The 18,755-nt window shown below is 35.4% G+C and overlaps 1 protein-coding gene across 1 annotated transcript; it reads left to right on the top strand.

The window, feature by feature from the left end:
* The first annotated feature begins 2,182 nt into the window (after positions 1-2,182).
* Positions 2,183-9,757, top strand: LOC132565010 (uncharacterized). The gene is made up of 2 exons (XM_060229615.1): positions 2,183-2,204; positions 8,211-9,757. The coding sequence occupies exons 1-2, from the start codon at positions 2,183-2,185 to the stop codon at positions 9,755-9,757; spliced, it is 1,569 nt and encodes a 522-aa protein (XP_060085598.1).
* The last annotated feature ends 8,998 nt before the right edge of the window (positions 9,758-18,755 follow it).

Below are 18,755 nucleotides of genomic sequence, written 5' to 3' on the forward strand. Positions count from 1 at the left end.
ATAATCTTATCGCCGCTCTGGTTTTGTCGTTTGTTATCCCGTCTTTTAGTAATACAGAGTTATCTGCTCTTGTGTGGAGGTATTGGTTGTTACGTCATTGATAAGTGAGAATCAGGTCATGAAACAACGACGTAATTTTCTCGTGATAACTTATGGCGTAACTGTCTGCGTTGTATGGGATTGGTCTGGAGTGTTGGTTGAATAATGATTCTTAAATGTAAACGAAACGAAATTATTCAGGCATGAAAACGTTTATGATAAGACTAGTTTGCTTCTAAATTGGATGGCTCTTTTTGGGAATTATCGGATTTTGAAAAGTAGTAAATCTTAGAAGCATTTGATTAATGATTTTCAGCATTATTTTTTGGGATTTCGAAAAGAGAGTATACACTCTTAAAGAATTAGTTTACAACAGATATAAAAAAACAAAATTCTAGAACTAGTGGTATCTATTACCAGTTTTATATGAACCAGATGTTACAGATATCACGTTATGTAATGGTATTATGAGCTGGTCTTATCATCTCTCAGACAGCAGCTGTGTCTGGCATCCGTCACAGCTCCGACTGACGTCATCTCTTAAATAGGATTAGTCCGGCAGTACAAAACAAATAAAAAAAAATTTCGTGGTGTATTGTACAATGTGATGAGAATAAGATCGTATGTAGTAATGTCCTGTGTAGGTGTTAAAAGGTTTTATAAGCGTAGTATTGTAACGCGATCTAGTGATGAAAAAATGTTTTCATTGATTTTTTTACAGTTTATTCGGAAAATACAAAACAAATACGAAAACGGTTTTCTATAAATATCATATTACACACCGCACTGTCAGACATACTGACAAGATATATGTTTTTGTCATTTAAATTTCATTCGTAAACAACATATCGTATTTTTCTTGCTTTGCAGTTTTGTAAGTGTTTGACGTGAAGCATCCGGCTTTTGTCTGATCGATATATGTCAGTTCAACTCTTCGACGTTGTGTTTGGTACAGGAAAAAAATTGTTGTTCTGCTTGGTTGTCCATAAGGTCATCACTACCACGTAAAACTGTCAGTTCAAAAATTACATATCATGGCCACTTAGTAGCATGAGCCTAAATATAACTTATCATGCAACGTGTTACTTTATGTAAGTGTTGAGTACAAACCATCATCCCAATCTCCATGGTGCAAATTTGATCTAAAATGAACTTTAAAAAACTTTGTAAAGTGTCATACGATGTTTGAAAAGTGTCATACGATGTTTGAAAAGTGTTGTAAAGAATTATTGGATATTATTTATGTATATTTTTGGTTTGAAAAAATTAGAGAAAAAATTTTTGACTGCTTTCTTATGTCTGTTTAGTTTCCTTCGACAGGAAAGCTGTCATGTTGAAACTTTAGTGGTTTACCTCTATACACCTGGCACGTGTTCGGAATGTCAAATTTCACTTCGAATGTATATGATGTTGTATAGGTCAGGTTCAATGTTATTTCTTCTAAATGTCTTAATTTAAGACGACAACTGTGTCACAATTGTCAAAATATGTTATATATAATGAATATTACGACAAGACTATTGTACTACAAAATATGTCATTATCGATCTTGATGCTATCAGCTGTGACACTTGTACGCGGACTGGTTCGCACCTCGTTCCAATATTGTTTTAAGCCCGTTGGACATCAGGAAAATTTCTAATTATGTCCCCCTTAAGGTCAAATTCTTCCACACAGATTGTAAATATTAGAAATGGCGCACTCTTGTCCTATGGTTTTACCTCGGGGGTAAACAGATTCCATTAGAACTTGTTGCCTTCAATTAAAACAGTCTGTTAAATTTATTCTGACCCCAGGGCACACTCTTCAGAGCGCTAGACATCAAATTGCATATGGTGCACTCCAGACTTACAAAACCCAATCGTCAAGGCGCTTGGTTAGTTTCTGTAGCAGTAAGAGTCTGAGAGACATAGACAATGCTTCGGGGTCTGGTACTAGAGCGTGTTTGACACGGATGTGACTGACAGCTGAACACAGTTTTATGGCCGTTATTATGTATATATAAATTTAGAGATAGAAGGTGCTCCATCATTCTATCTCAGACCGGTCTAGTTAACACACCAGCTCCTGTATGTGATATTTTATGACATTGGGGGCGATTCATCAAGGATTATAAAATTCTGTTTTTCTTTGCAAAATCAACATGGCAAGAAATAGGAAAAGTGGTAAGCGAACATTCCTTACTTAATTTAAATATTTATGTCATGGCTAATCATTTTATTTATTCTGTTTTAAGTATGTTATTTTTTCCATATCTATTTTCTATGCAATGTGTTTATGTGAAGTGGACATTACACACGTGGAGGTGTAAACGTTTCAAATTATACTTACAACTTCAGGAAATTTTAAAACAAATACCGTAATTAGGCGCTTGATTCATTAGCATAATCTCAGCTATCGAAATTAAACCTTATTTACAAAGCAGTTGGTATTAGGAAATAGTAAAATTGGTTGTCTGTACTGTCTTCTCACTAAAATCCAAAGGTCCCTGATAGTATCTATATATTAAACCTACAGAAACACTGCTTATAAAAACATTGAATTTATTTATATTTTAAGACTTGTTAAATCCTGTACACAAGATTTACGTGATGCATGTATATAATGGCACATGTACTTTAAAAAGAGGAAGGTAACTGAGAGCTGGACAATTTAATGGGTTTAGATTTCCAATGCACTTGATAAATAATTGTTAGCAGGAAGGGGGTCTTGCGTCATAGAGAGAAGTTTCACAAAGTGCATACTAAACAAGAGCATGGACCCGTAACAAAACTCCGGAAATTAAAATCATCTCAATTTTTCAATTACCTATTTAAAGTAGCGATGTATTGTGTGGAAGGCAAATGATTAATTGTGAGAAAGTACAAGGTTAATTAATTAAAAGTGAACATTTTGACATCTAGTCAGACCGGAGTCAGGCTCCGGCGTCGTTTTGACATTTAGACATACATTTTAATTATTCTTTTAATTCCATTTAAAATTTCATCTTCGTTAATGTACTCTTAAATATTAATAGAATTTGTTTCTTTCTTTTTTTACCTGTCAATAACGATGTATTACTTAAATTGATAAGTAAAAGAAATCAAATAAATAAATAAATATTTAGACAGGCAGACAATAGTTCTCTGTTCGTGGGATAATTGTTTATTATTACCATTATATATATCATCTCCATAATTATAGTTATTGCCCTTTATATCTGCCACAAAAAACAATAAAACCAAACGCTCGCGTGCCTGTAATTCATATCCGGTGTCATCCGCGTCACTTGAGTCTTGACAGATCGACGATGGGTGTAAATTCTAGCACATCACGTGCCACGCTGTCTCTCACCTGTAGGGTCAGCAACCTTATTACGCATGTGTGATAAAGACCAAACATTAACTTAAAATTAACATTCTTTAAAATTTTCTTTTTTTTTTAAGCATACACTTTATATAAACACTATTGAAGATAACCTGTCCTTAATATGTGTATTATCGTTTGTATACTGAAGACCTGAATAAATGTAACTATTTAGCTTTTGGCTATTTAAGAGGAATACTTGATAAAATTATTTGAAAGATAATATTCAAATTGCGTAAAATGACATCACGATTTCAATGATTAATATAAATAAATGGAAGTTAAAGAAACAATAGTTTCCTCGGGCTGTCGGAAATAACTTCACTTTTTAAACAATGACGGATTCAAAGGATAAGAAAAGTTTTCAAAATACATCAAACGCGTGCCCGCGGGGTGAATCTTTAAAATGGAACAGGTGAAATTCGGAAGCATATATATGATAACGCTCTAACACCTACGGCCACAATTTAGAAATGAAATGTTTATAAAATGGAAATTATCAGATGGGAAGAAAAAATAAATAAACCGACACAACTAATATATAACCATCTCACAGTCACCTCGAGGTATGCAGACTTAACCAGTATACCTACTGTCTAATTCTATAAACACCCCGGGGATATCCTGGTCACTTTACGAAAGAAAATACATTTTATAAATAAAACTTTTTAATTCATTAAAGCTTCTGGGAATATGTTTAAGTACAGGATGTAAATGTGTGTAAGGGACTCGTATTGTGCACGGATTGGTACGAACCTTCTATCTTATCAGTCCTTCTCTCGCATATACAAAAAAAAGGTTATCATAAGCTGGTTTACATTTTTCTGTGCTCGTCCCTTCTTTAGAATCATTATCAACTTTCTGATATCCCGTGACATCCCCGAGACTCATTTAATGACTTCATTTTTAGTGATTCAAATGTCTTCATGATTGAATTATCAACATTGCAGGAAATGGCTAAAACATACTAATGCAGGAAACGATTTACTGCTCACGATCCGGAATTTGATAGTTTAAAAGTACTATAAAACTACCGAGACATCACTTACGTTCAATTTGGTGTCTATGACTTGAGTAGAGTAAATGAGTTTGTTTACTTATGATAAATATATTCATAAATGCTACCCCACATTCAAGTACGATTCAACTAGGCACAGAAAAAGCTTGTGTCTAACACATGGCAATAGAAACACAGTTATCCAAAAAAGTATTTAACGACAGTTTTTCATAAATCATTTAAATGTAAAATTACACAGTGCACGTGTCAACGTTCGAAACACGTGCACGATCCGTCACTGTCTTTAACACCAAACCTTTTATTGTCCTTGGTGGTAGTATGTCATTGTGTGCCCACCGGTAGCCGGAATAACGTTTCTATTAATTAGACCTTCATACCAATATCTGCCTACTTCGTAAGAAACCAGTTTGCATAAAAATGTATCGGTGGGACGAACTTGGAATCCGGTTACCCTTTGTAATGGTTAATCCTTCGATATTGATCCGACGGGGAGGGGTGTGAGGGGACCTGGTACCCCATTGTACCACTGTTTCACTGTAGTAGTGTGTAAGTAGTCACATACGGCGTGATTTTCTTGTCTAAATTTGACGGACAGTTTTCCATGTATACATTGGTTTCGTTTGTACAAGCGAACATGACATGAAAATGGATCACCTGTGTTTTCGGTAGCCTGGACATTATGTGGTTATTCAAAAGTTTGTTCAGGACAAACAATTTTTCTGGATTCTAAATCTTGCGAAATAAAACATGTACAGAAAATTTAGCCTGGGCATTTACTGGTAGTTGTTGGCTAGGTTTTTGAAGGCCAGTTAAGGTCAATGAGTTACGTGTTTGGTAAAAAAAAAACTATGGCCATAATTTTTGTTGGTCAGTTGGGCAGTATAATTGGGCCAATGACAGATGACCCAATGTCAAGATATCTTATCTCTCTTCCTGTAAATCTGCCCTGACGTGTGTGAAATATATGACTTGTCAGATCACAGTTTTTACAGGTAAAGGACAAGAAAAAAATATATATCTTGTCAGGTAAGTTCGCTATACAGGTAAAATTCGCCAGGTGAAAAACCACATTGAGACACCCCACCCGTTCAACCTTCTGTCAGAATGACAGATTACGACATAGTTTTTTTCCTGGTCATACATGTAGGAAGTTATAAGGCGTCAGTCACGTGCTTTTGTCTGTTACTCAAGTCTTTCTGCGTTTTCTGTCTCGTTAGAGCTAAATACGCAATGTTGTACAATATGTATCCTTTTATGAGTAGACGACGAATTTGTGAAAATGTATACTTCCGTGGTAACAGTTAGCGCCAGTATATCTAGCCAGACGTCTTAAAGACGCACCTGACAACTAAATACAGTTCAGATATCATCACCTTACACGCATCTTTAAATGTAACAAAAAGAAAAAAGACATGAAATAATATTTGATATTTTAAAAATAAACAAAAAGATTTCTCAAAATTAAAAACCGAGCCTTGCGTAGTTGACATTTTTCTTTGTATCAGTGTCTGGGCAATTGGTATAATAGTCGTTTTGTACTTTTGAGTCGATAAAAATTACATTTTTTAAAAAATAATTCGCATTATTACACCAAAAAACCTAACTAATATGTACTTGATTGTGTTTGAAGTGATATGGCTAACGCCCTGGTCCCTCGGTCTCAGATTCCCTTTTGTCAATAGGTTGTCTAGATTATACATATGTATTGTGTTCGGAGATCCGGCCAGTAAGACTACGGAATACAAAGGCTCTCTCGCATACGACACAGACTTACAGTGTATGAATACCATTTAAGCCGGAAACGTATACTTTTGGATTTTTTTGCCCCTGTAGTCCATAGATAAATTTCGTGGGAACTGCTGTACTGTACCCAACAATACAAGAAGTGCCTACACCCGATTCTGCCTTAAAGGGCTCGCCATTGTACAGAAGAAGAGGTCATATTAGTGTGTTATCGACCCTCAAATCCCCCATCATCAGATATTTCCGGGTCGACGGTCTCCAACTGATCAGATACCCAGCCATTGTTGCTGGCCGTTATCCCTTAAATGCTGATTTTGATCGCTTTCAGTGTATACGACCTAAGGGTGCCGTATTGACAATTAAAGGACACCATTATTTAAACGAGCCATTGTTTGTAGAATGGTGTTTTATCGTTATAGGATATTTGCACTTTTACGGTCCGTCCGATATTCCCGCCGTCCATTTAAATAGATACAACAGCGATACTTCCGGTCTCCGAGGGATAGACGGACGTGGTGATCAGTGTAGAGAATTATATAGAGATTTTCTCGTATTTATGTTGTATGTTAAACTTTTCATAGCGACTCATTTCAGTTAAGTCTTAATCATAATCAATTCAAATCCAGCTGTTTACCCATTTTCGACATAACTAGGCCACAAATTTAAAAACCATTTCCGAGTAAAAGAGGAAAAATTATTGTGACCGATGCCCGGTTTTTCCATCCTATAACGGGTTTTACCCCTATCCTTATATTCTTGATTAAGAATCTGCATTGTCATCGCAAATGATTTAAGGAAATAATTTCCTCATCTTTGAGTCCGAGATAAAAGGAAACTTTATCAGTAGTTTTATACCAAAGGAAAACGTTTGCGTAGCGAATTTCAGATATTGTACTGTAAACCGTATATTTGTTCAGAAGGTAAAACCAACAGTAGAGCGCACAGACACGTTTATCTACATTTTCGATGAAATTTTAATTCAGATAAAAAGTCATTATATTGAATAGCTTTATAAACGTAGGTTATATAAATGATCGAGAGTTTTGAGTCTGAACTAATAAAGTAATTTTGTTGTGAAAATCTCGTTAACCACATCTGACGAATCACTGCACACACTCCTACCCGACTATTTCAGGGCTTAATACCCTGCTCATGCTTTACATTTAAAAAGTCATTCGTGTTTTACACAAAAGGCGACGAGAAATCATCCATCCTTGTGTCACACCAGCCAAACGATCAAAGAAACCCTGGATAGTAGCATGAATAAGATTGAGTCGTCAGCAAACTGTGGTAGTCCTTTTTCACTCACCACACAATACACATACACAATCATGTCTTTAGTTTTTATAAGTTATAAATGATAAATATAATTGAATGTTCGACTTTTACAAATATTTGTAGTAATTTAGTTTTAAGCGATATTTATCGCACGTAAGACGTTAAAAATAAAAAAATCTCAGAGCATGTATTAATTTTACAGAAGATACTTAAGCTGACAAATCTTTGAATTTAGAAGCAGACAGATAATGTTTCAAAATAAATAGATGTTCTTGGTAGAAATTAGTGGTAGCACAATGCTTTCAGTGCAGCACAGTACTCTACTACACGGTACAGATATTGTCTCCGCCATTGTCACCCAGTATTTTACAGATGAAGGAACAGCACTAGACTAGATTTTCATCTCCACAATGCGAGGTGTAGTCTCGACCTCTAATTAAGTAAGCGAGTAGGTTATCGCTATTCAGTAACGTGCTGTATAAATACGTTGTTGGAGACCAGGTAAGACCAGTCGGGCTGTAGTGAGCGAGCACATCGGACGGGTGTACACACTCGAGGCTAACACTCGGTAGTCGATATGTATGAACTAACAGGTAAACGTTCTGACTTGTTACCGACTGATTAACGTTACCTGTAACTCTTACGACTGGGAATTATTTGTAGTTCTGTGTGATTATTTGTCTGTTTATTTACTTTTGATTAAGGAGTTGAAACATATTTTATAGTCATCATAATCTTCACGGTAAAAATATTATTAATGATTTTAATTTTTAATTTATCTTTCCAGGTTTCCAAGTCACAAAGATGTTTCGCTGGTTAAAAGATAAGAAAAAACAGCCCAGAAAGTCGAGCGACAAAGAGAAATCCCTTGAAGACGATTATGGATTTAGAAAAGGCCAAACCAGGAATCCAACCGATGCTCTCCCCGAGTTTCTCGCTGATTACGGATTCAACAACGGGACATGCATGAGAATACCGACAGATATCGTGAGGCCAGTTACATGTGTGAGAGTTCCAACGAGAGTTCCCATCAATGGTGTTCCGGCAGTGAACAGTGACCCTGCTTATCATATTTACGAGGAAATAGTTGATCTTCCAGACTTACCTTTATCTGTAGTAGATAACAAAGATTCACAAACACAAAACAATGGTGTTTATAATCAGAACGCTAACTCCTGGAGTTCGATTTCCTTACACAATCAATCTAATCGGATTTCGGCGGAAGGACATATACAAAATAGGTCAAACATAAATGATTCAGCGGATGGATTTTTACCCACAAGGTCAAATGTCAACTCAACAGAGGGACCGTACATGGTTGTGCCCATTGTGTGTAAGACAGAAGAAAAATCAGAATGCATTGATTGTGTATGTGATAAGTCCATTGTTTCGGACAGATTTAGATGCACGTGCAAGTGTCGGAATCAGTTTCAAAAGCCTGAGTCAAATTATAGCGAGCCGTGGGATAGTAGTGAGAGTGCGTGTTCCGTCCGGTTCGTGAGTCGCAAAAAGTCATGTGATAAAAAATCCAACTCCCAGACACAACGTCACGACAGCACGCGCTCCTACGTCACATCGAACTCGAGTGAGTGTAGCTCTAGTTCTGCCAAAAGTTCAATTGCTTCCAGGTCATCTGGACCGGATATGGACGGAAATGATACTTGTTGTGAGTATGATATGAGTACATCAAGTGAATCTGATATCGCGGAGGAATATCGATCTTATTTAGACAAAGTACAACAGAACTTGATTCTCAAGGAGCAGGTTCGGAACATCATCCACTCGCTCAGTAATAGTGGAAATGTGACGGAAGATAGTTCAAATACATTGGAAAGGGGTTCGGATGTAGAATCTGTCCGAACGGTGTCTAGTCTGTCCGGACGGTCGTCACAACCCACACTTAGTAGTGGGGAAGTGTCTGACCCGGATGTACTTGCTGACCAATCAGAATCTGACGATAGTAGTGGATATTATGAATATTCAGAGGAAAGAAATGGAAACAGTTGTTCGGATGATTCTGCGCATGCACAGACATCCTCGAAAACAGAATCTCACAGACATCATCACAGACACAGATCACAGAAAACTAAACACAAACACACAACTGTGGTGAAGAACTCAATACTTGAAGATACAGAAATGTATCTTTTACCATCAAGTAAGAAAGACTCCGAATGTGATAACGTGCGAGTGTACCGAAAGCCATTACTTCTCCCTCCCCAACAAACAGTGATTTACCAGGATCCGAACCGATCTAAAACGAGAAACGGAAATAGACTTTTGGGGGATCTGATTCGTATGAACTATGACAAACAGCACATGATTCGCGTGTGATGTGTGGCCAATTTCATTGCACGTGCTTCTTTCGGCTGGCACATGCACGTGTGACGTGTGTTGTGTGGCCGGTGGTAGCACGTGCTGTAACCCGGTTACGCAAGAAACAGTGGAAAATACCGATATTTGTGTTTTGGACTGAAATCAAAGACTTAACTCGAAAATTGAATTAATTTTTGGCAAGGAATGCTGTATTAGCCACACTTTAAAATCTATTTTATACTAATGCAGACAACGAAAATTGATATGAACATGTGTGGAGTACTTTATTTTACGTTTTCAAATTAACTTCTGAAGTGCTTCTGTGGTTAAAAGTGAAAAGTATTCAAACCATCACTCATGTACATACGGTGAAGAATAGCAGCAGAAAATACCGAAGACATATAAAAATGTCTACATGTTCCTTCAGAAGTATTGTTAGTTTACACTCAAAGTGACACGTCTAACCATGGTGTTGTGCTTACAGGATTGTTTGTATTTAAATGGATAATAACGATAGTGAGAATGACTTTGGAGAAATAGAATATTAAATGTGTTCGAAAAAGAAAACATGTAGTGATTGTATGGATGTATGTAAGGGAAGGGAAAAAAAGCTTAATAGAAGATGTGAGAATTTATGTATACAAATACATGTAATATATTAATGTTTTATATTAATTGCAATAATGCGACCGAAGTTAACGCTATTAAAATATAAAAATCAAACTGAAATTTTATTTCTTTGTTTTCATTACTCCTTTGTTGTGTTTGGTAAACAACTTTTCTAAATAACCACTACAAAGTTTTAAATGAAGATCACTGACGGGTTTGTGTTCATATCTTACACATAATCATTGTGATTTTCACAAGAAAGATTACACGACCCACGCAACAAAAGTCAGCTCGACAAGGTATCGTTTCATACATATTTAAAAGTCAGTAATTTTAAATTACTGTTGATCCGGACCAGGGGAGATCTTGATTTACGTGATATAGTTACACATACACTGATAACATCTCGGAGACACTGATCTGGTGATTATTTATACTGTGAGAAACTTTAGGGTTGTCGTGATGTTGACTTGTCGGATATCACACATTCAGAGACCTCGCGGGTTAATTATGTGTGTGATGCCTCTGTTCTACCACAGTTACTCTAGCTATCCATTGTATCTTATCAAATCACACTAAATTTTCAGCAAGGACTGTTGTACGTTGTATGTAAAATCCATTGATCTAATATAATTTTCAAAATGATCTGAACGTATCGGATGTATGCTACATCCTATAAAGTTTAGAAACAGAGTCACAATTTGTAAATAAATGCAATCAAGATGTGAAACGTCATGAAAATTCATGAAGTGTTATCACTTGATTACCTAGACTGAATAAATCATAGAATGGGAAATGATTAAACTGCGTCATAAGTTTAGCATAGATTGTAATGTAAAGTTTGGAAAAAAGTAGCATACTCCCTTAAAACAAAACAAAAAACAATAATCATAACAAAATGCTCCTTAAATCCGCATCATTTAATAAAAAAATCCTTTAAGTATATCATCCTAAGAAAATGTGAATAAAATATGAATTTATTTGAAGATGCAATTTCAGTAATTTACTCTGAACGAAAGTCTTTGGGTTTTTTTATCGTGAATGACAACTTTTCTAACTCGGGTATATCATAGATTCTTAGTCCATGTAAACTTGAATGCTGTTTCTGACAGGGCAGATATTTTACATGAAAAAAGTCAATAAATCCCACACAGCTGGTGTCTGAAGCTGCAAAAGTGCACGGCCAGGTTACGTAATAAGATCACCTGCACAAAGAATCAATACGTCACTGTTTTATGTCGGGTTTTATGGCCGCGAGATCACAGAGTTGTCTGGCTGTCTGGTCTAGGGATCCGGATAATAACAAATTAAACGCATACGTAAATCTGTAATTAATATGAAGCGCATGGCTTTTTTATTTTATGGTCGACCGCGGCTCTAAGTATTTCAAGTCCGATTTGCACTTGTTATTTTTTATGGAAATCGTTTGTACTTTGCAAGAATATGAAAATCTAGATTAATGTACCAACAAACCGAGATGGCAGTTCTCTCGGTGATTTGTTTTCTTGCTTCTATACAGCCTAGCGAATCAGACCATTTTACACAGACTCCCGTCTTCAGATCGTTATTTATGTGTCCTGATTCATGAAGAGGAAAATGTTTTTTTAGATCTTTTGACGACATCCAATTTCGACGATGTTAAATTATATAAGTATATGAAAACAGGACCCTTGGATTTTGAGTGTACCATCGTTAAGTGATGTTTGCTTATAAGTAACTTTAAATGCTGTACAAATAAGCTGTTGCTCTCTGGTTATTGGGGAAAACATATTACAAACTTTGTCTATTCCTCGAACGAAACCTATCATTTACAACAACAGTCTTCATGTTGACTATTCACCAGCTTCCACACGACAAAGAAGTTTCAGATTTTTAACTTCTTTCACACAGCAGTAAATCGCTTAAATCAAATAAAGTAACATACGAAACTAAATGTCGATGGCAGTTTAAATTTTTTTAATCAAATAAGCCAGAGTTAGATACGAAACTAAATGTCCTAGGTGGTGAAATATCACTAAAATTAAATATGTCAGTTTTAGATACGAAACTAAATGTCCATGGCAGTTAAAATTTTTTTAATCAAATAAGGCAGGGTGGTGAAATAAATGTCTGATGTAGTAAAAATTAAAATCAAATAAGTCAGAGTTAGATACGAAACTAAATGTCTGATGTAGTAAAATATCGCTAAAATCAAATAAGCCAGAGTTAGATACGAAACTAAATGTCTGAGGTAGTAAAATATCGCTAAAATCAAATAAGCCAGAGTTAGATACGAAACTAAATGTCTTAGCTAGTAAAATATCCCTAAAATCAAATAAGGCAGGGTTAGATACGAAACTAAATGTCTGATGTAGTAAAATATCGCTAAAATCAAATAAGTCAGAGTTAGATACGAAACTAAATGTCTGATGTAGTAAAATATCGCTAAAATCAAATAAGCCAGAGTTAGATACGAAACTAAATGTCTGAGGTAGTAAAATATCGCTAAAATCAAATAAGGCAGGGTTAGATACGAAACTAAATGTCTGAGGTAGTAAAATATCGCTAAAATCAAATAAGCCAGAGTTAGATACGAAACTAAATGTCTGAGGTAGTAAAATATTTAAAATCAAATAAGCCAGAGTTAGATACGAAACTAAATGTCTGAGGTAGTAAAATATCGCTAAAATCAAATAAGCCAGAGTTAGATACGAAACTAAATGTCCAATTGTTGTAATGTAGCGACAGGAAGTAATTGTACAAGGTGTTAGTGTGTTATAGTGGGTTCTCTAATCGTTGTTTGTATCGACTTGTCAGTTATCTGATCCTGTTTAATGTACCTCTAGTGTTATACTTAACAATATTACAGGGTCGGGACAAAAAAGTCTAGTCAGGTTATGTGTTTAAATGTTACCATGACCTCGGAACTATAACGCATATCTAAGATAGACATTTTTATCAGAAACATTTCAATTTCAATATACGTTTTACAATTTAATTCTGTCGTAAATGAATTTTTTATCTAAAAATCAGTAATTTTTTGTCGTGTTATAATTTACCATTATCATTTTCAATTTTGTCGGCGTAAAAATCATATGCGTCAAAGCGGCCATGTTTAAATTCTCAAATCATCAGATCTCGTTATCGCGAGATGTGTTTGCTACGTTGATTACGTGTAATGGTTGTGTTATTGTTCCGTTGTCCTGCCTATTGATTCGGCTACAAATAGAGATGATACGATAACAGTGGGAGGGAGGCCTTATTTTGCGGATATGTTCGATACGGCGGAGTACGATAAAAAGTACTTTGGCAAAACAAACACTCACTGATCAGGAAAACAGCAGGAAAACAGGAGAGAGAACATTAAAGCTTATTTTCTAAGGGTTACCTGATATAGTTATAACATGCTATTTTTTCCCCTATTCATATTTTTTTTTTTATATAATTTGAAATTAAAAAAATTATAATTTGATCATTCTCTCCTCTTATTCGATGTAAGACATGTCTTTTGCTGCCTAGAAAATGTTTTTACACTCCTTAAGGAAACTGTTTATCACAGAACGTCAGTATTTTTTCATATATTTTTTAAGAACAGCCTATATAAAATCTTAATTGGCGATATCTACGCTTCTTTGTGGCGTAATAATACATTTGACGTCATAATAATATGACATCACAATGGACACTTTAGTCTCTCACAACCCCGCTAGATCATATCATATGTACAGTATATACTAATAAAATCAAATTGGTCGTATCAAGCTAAAAAGTGTTGTTTGTTGATAGATAGAGTTTCACCGGTTTTACTTACATTGTAGTCATAGTGACAGCAGAAACGTAGTGGAACAGCTGTATGGAGTATTGTGATCATTACAGACATTTCCCAATGTTTTCCACAAAGTTAAAACATCCCGTCAACATCCCGTCGTTTTTGGAAACATATCAAGAAAATAATTAATATCAAATTAATCCAAGTTTGATTAAATAAACAAATTAAATCGTAAGAGAATTTATAAATCTATTTTTAATTTTCTTAAGACATCTTATGATGAATGATTTTAGATATACAAAGATAAGCAAATGATATAGATATCATGTACTACTATACATCTGTTGTATAAAGCAGATATTTGATCGAAAGAACCATAATATGAGCTGTGTATAAAATTATACACATTTATTGCGATATTTTATTGTTTCGTTTAAATCCCAAACCGTTCATATGACAAAGATCAATGCCGTCTTTTAGATAAGATGTCCTTACAAGGATTTTCAATTAAATAATTCTGGTAATAGATCTACTGAAATAAGATTCTCCAGACTCGATAACTCCCTTGAATACCAGCACGTGATGTCTCCAAATCACGTGACGATATCTCGCGATGACACGGGATCACGCGTCAAAGATGATTTTGAATGAAATAAACTTTTGTGACAGTAGCAATCATTATAAAGCAAAAGGTTAAGAAAGTGTCGGTTTGTAATTCAGGCAGTTTTTTACTGGGTCGAAGACAAATTATGAAGCCATATCTAGCACAAGTTGAGACCAGTTTTTTTCCGTAGAAACAATTCATTATTACCTATGTTTGGTCATATTTTATATGGATTAAGTTTCATTTATATGAAGTTACAGACAGTGTATAAATTCTATTGTGATTTATGTCCCCAATTTCAGATCATCTGATAAAAGAATTATTGAAAAGGGTTGATAAATCAAATTCTACGCTGATTTCGCGGTATTTATTTTCAAATTAGCAAACTTATATTTTGATTTATTTGTGATCTACATTTAACCTCTGAACTTATCAGATAAATTACACGTGACATTAAACGGTGTCTGTTTTAAATGCAGTGGTTGCTCAGTCGTTTTGGCCTACCTACCTACAGGTGAAGATCCTAGGTGAGTGGTTCGACGTGGCGGTTTGCGTTTCTGAAGAAGATGAAAAACGGGCCGGTCTGTAATGTCTATGGGCAAGATTCTTTATGTTTATACTCTGGTTGGAAAGCGACAAGCCTCGCTTTGAATGTATAGGGCAACAACTGCTACAAGGAGACCCCACCTCAAAGTGATCAACAGTAGTATGTTACAATATTTGAGAAGCTCTAAAGTTAAGTCTGAAAAATAAAAAGACAAAAAATAAAAATACATTGGACGCACTCCAGCGAACTTTTAATCTTTATATTTCAAAACGATTTACTTAAATACAAATTCATATTAAAAAAACACAACCGGTGTATTTCGACTTCCTGTTTCGTCTAATGAAATTTTTGATGTTCCCGGTTTGTCGAATTAGAAAAAAATGAAGTCAATACAATGTGTTCTACTGTATGAACGTTTACCTGTAACGTTACAGGTAAACGTTATAGATGAACGTTACAGGTGAACGTTACAGGTAAACGTTATAGATGAACGTTACAGGTGAACGTTACAGGTAAACGTTATAGATGAACGTTACAGGTGAACGTTACAGGTAAACGTTATAGATGAACGCTACAGGTGAACGTTACAGGTAAACGTTATAGATGAACGTTACAGGTGAACGTTACAGGTAAACGTTATAGATGAACGTTACAGGTGAACGTTACAGGTAAACGTTACAGATGAACGTTACAGGTAAACGTTACAGGAAAACGTTACAGGTGAACGTTACAGGTAAACGTTACAGACGTGTCATGTTTTACATGGGGTTTGATATGAGAGGTTGAATTGACCGATTTGTTCTGTCCTTTTGGGGGTCGGAATAGTCTTGTTGTCAGAATAAGCAGGTTGTAAGACTTGTCAGGTTAATTTAGCCAGATGTGATCCATAAAGGTTCATATAGAATGCAGAATTATCTCCCCTTGTCTGTAGGTATTGATTGTTTCGTCATTAGTTCTGACGTCATTCTCTCAATAACAAATGGTGTGACAATCAATACCTGATAACAAGAGCAGATATTCGAAAAGACGGGACTATGCCTCCACCACTTCATGGTCTTGGTCATAAATTGTCCTTTGGCCATCATTCCATCATAATTTCATTTCCACTCATTCACTCTAATGCTGATGTAGATATTGAACTGTTGGATGTAGTTTCAAACTGATGATATACAGAATTTGTCTTATTTCCTTATGTCTGAATAATTTACGAAGATAAAGAGGAGAAAAAATCGGGACCAAACGAAACGTTCGACTCATCCGATGTATTCGACTCATGCGTGTTCGACACAAGTGAGTTACTGTATATGTTTTGGCAATTCACAACTGACAGTTTTAATTAAAATTTAAACAAAAACGGTAAAACCAATATTGAAGTGGCTTGTCTAACTCCAGTTGTTACTATTAAAACCCCTTAAAGCTAATAACGTTGAAAAATTCAAACTTGTCCTCGGCTGCATGGCGGTGGTATCGTGTCGCTCCGTCAAATCTAGTTGTATACGCACACTTGGTATGGCATTAGAGACTTACTTCAAGATCATTAATTTTCGCGGGGATTTATTTTCAGCGATTTCGCGGTATTTTATGGTTAAAGAAGTAATACCAGAAGGTATCAATCCACATAATCAAATGTCCATGAAATATCATTTTCCAGGATTGAGCCCCGTGAAATGGTTTGATTTTACAGCATAAATAAGATACCATGTGCTTTTAGATCTGACAAGTAGATAAGGTGCACAGCTTTCTAAAACGTTTTGGACTACATGCTTGTATTTGAAGACACACGATTCCCCACTGTGTGATTCTGATTTGACAGGTGTGTCTGACAGGGGTGAGGTTTTCACTGACTGTCCCTTGATAGAGGTCACTTTGAATGAATATAACGTCACGTGATTTGTCTTTTTAGGTTTTGAGTTGCTACCGACACACGAAGACAAAATCGTAAAATCGTTTGGTCCATTCAGTCATTCTTATGAAAAGACGAAACGAATTTGTACAAAAGGAAAAAGCTGTCATCAGCCATCTGTAAACTTAATGCCAATAATTAATTACAGGCAGGGGAGGTAACCTATTGACAAGAAAGTTCAGATCGTGTACCTAAGTTAATTATGGAAATGAGGACAGAAAACGTATTAATTAAAGTACGTTGTATTTACATATTTCATAAGTGTCCTTTCAAAACACTACACGAAGGCTATAAACAACAGGATAATTTAATTAACACTCACATTTATATGTTAACAAGCCACTAGACAGTCTAACTAAATCTGCTACAGTTAAGTTCCTCATGTTTGCAGGATCGTGTCTTCGAAGATGGAAGACTTCGTCGTCTGTGTCTTACAGTAGATTTATATATATACTATGACAACCATTCAACATAGGAAAGCAAGTGGTTGATTAATGAAAAATTAGGGAAAATGCCTAGCTAGCTGGGTCTTTTTTTGAGTGGAAAAGGGTGAAGAACGAGAAAGCACAGATATCTGTCAACCGAATCTCATCTCGCCAAAACATGTCAGATATTTATAAATAGGATTTATAAATAGGATTGGAGAGGCGACCATGTACTGTCCCGAGAGTCGGCATGAACTGGTCGCATCAAACACGAATTGTGAACATATAGATTGGTGAAGCAGAAGTGTTACAGTACAGTATAGGAAAATTCACCAATGGCCAAATAGAAAATGATATCTTTGAAGTTATAGGAAAGCTATCGATTTTAGTTCCGTTTTAAGATGTTCGAGGCAAGAGAGGAAAAAGAATGAACAAGAAGAAGAAGAAAGAGGAGTAGAAGAAAGAAAGAAGAAAACCTGATTACAAGAAATCTCGTTTGTTAAAAAGACTGTTTGAGATTATCAGATGTTAGTGGAATTTTTCAAACATGAATTGAACAAAACAAAGAACATTATTTATCATTTCACCTCTGCAGATTTGCTGTAGCAGGTCAAATTGATATATTTTGAGAGTCAACTTGTGAATGTGGAGCTAGATACTTGATTAGGTCAATGGAGCCTACAGTTGCATAGTCTGTACATCATCACATACTTATTTGTTTACGGTATTACGTTCATGAAGAAATTGAAGTAATTCTGTCTGTTTTCTTATTTGAGGATATGGTAAATATGTGAAACAAGAACAGAACACAGAGGAAAAAGAAATACTTTAAGACTGATCAGTCAGTGTGTATTTACCACAAATATCTAACTATATAACACCCTTAGAAACAATGTTCCTCGTGCTCACGTGAGTGACTGACGACTGCCATCATTCAAAACTGTGACACACTTTTGTATAGAGTAATCCGTTTAACTGCGCCCAGGGGGAAAAACAGAAGTTTAAGGTCACGTGATTTTTCAGAGACATTTTTTTTCGTGAACTTTATTTAGACTGACACTTACTGTAACAACAGAACGACTAGTGGCTGGGTTATCTTTCCCCTGCACTGTCGTTATAACGTACTAGTTTTAACAATGACGACACTAAATAAGCAGCGTTGTCATTTTTACGGAATTTG

This window comes from Ylistrum balloti, unplaced genomic scaffold (assembly GCF_031769215.1).
Source record: "Ylistrum balloti isolate Yb309-2 unplaced genomic scaffold, AGI_CSIRO_Ybal_v1 Utg369688, whole genome shotgun sequence".
NCBI classification, from domain to species: Eukaryota; Metazoa; Mollusca; class Bivalvia; order Pectinida; family Pectinidae; genus Ylistrum; species Ylistrum balloti.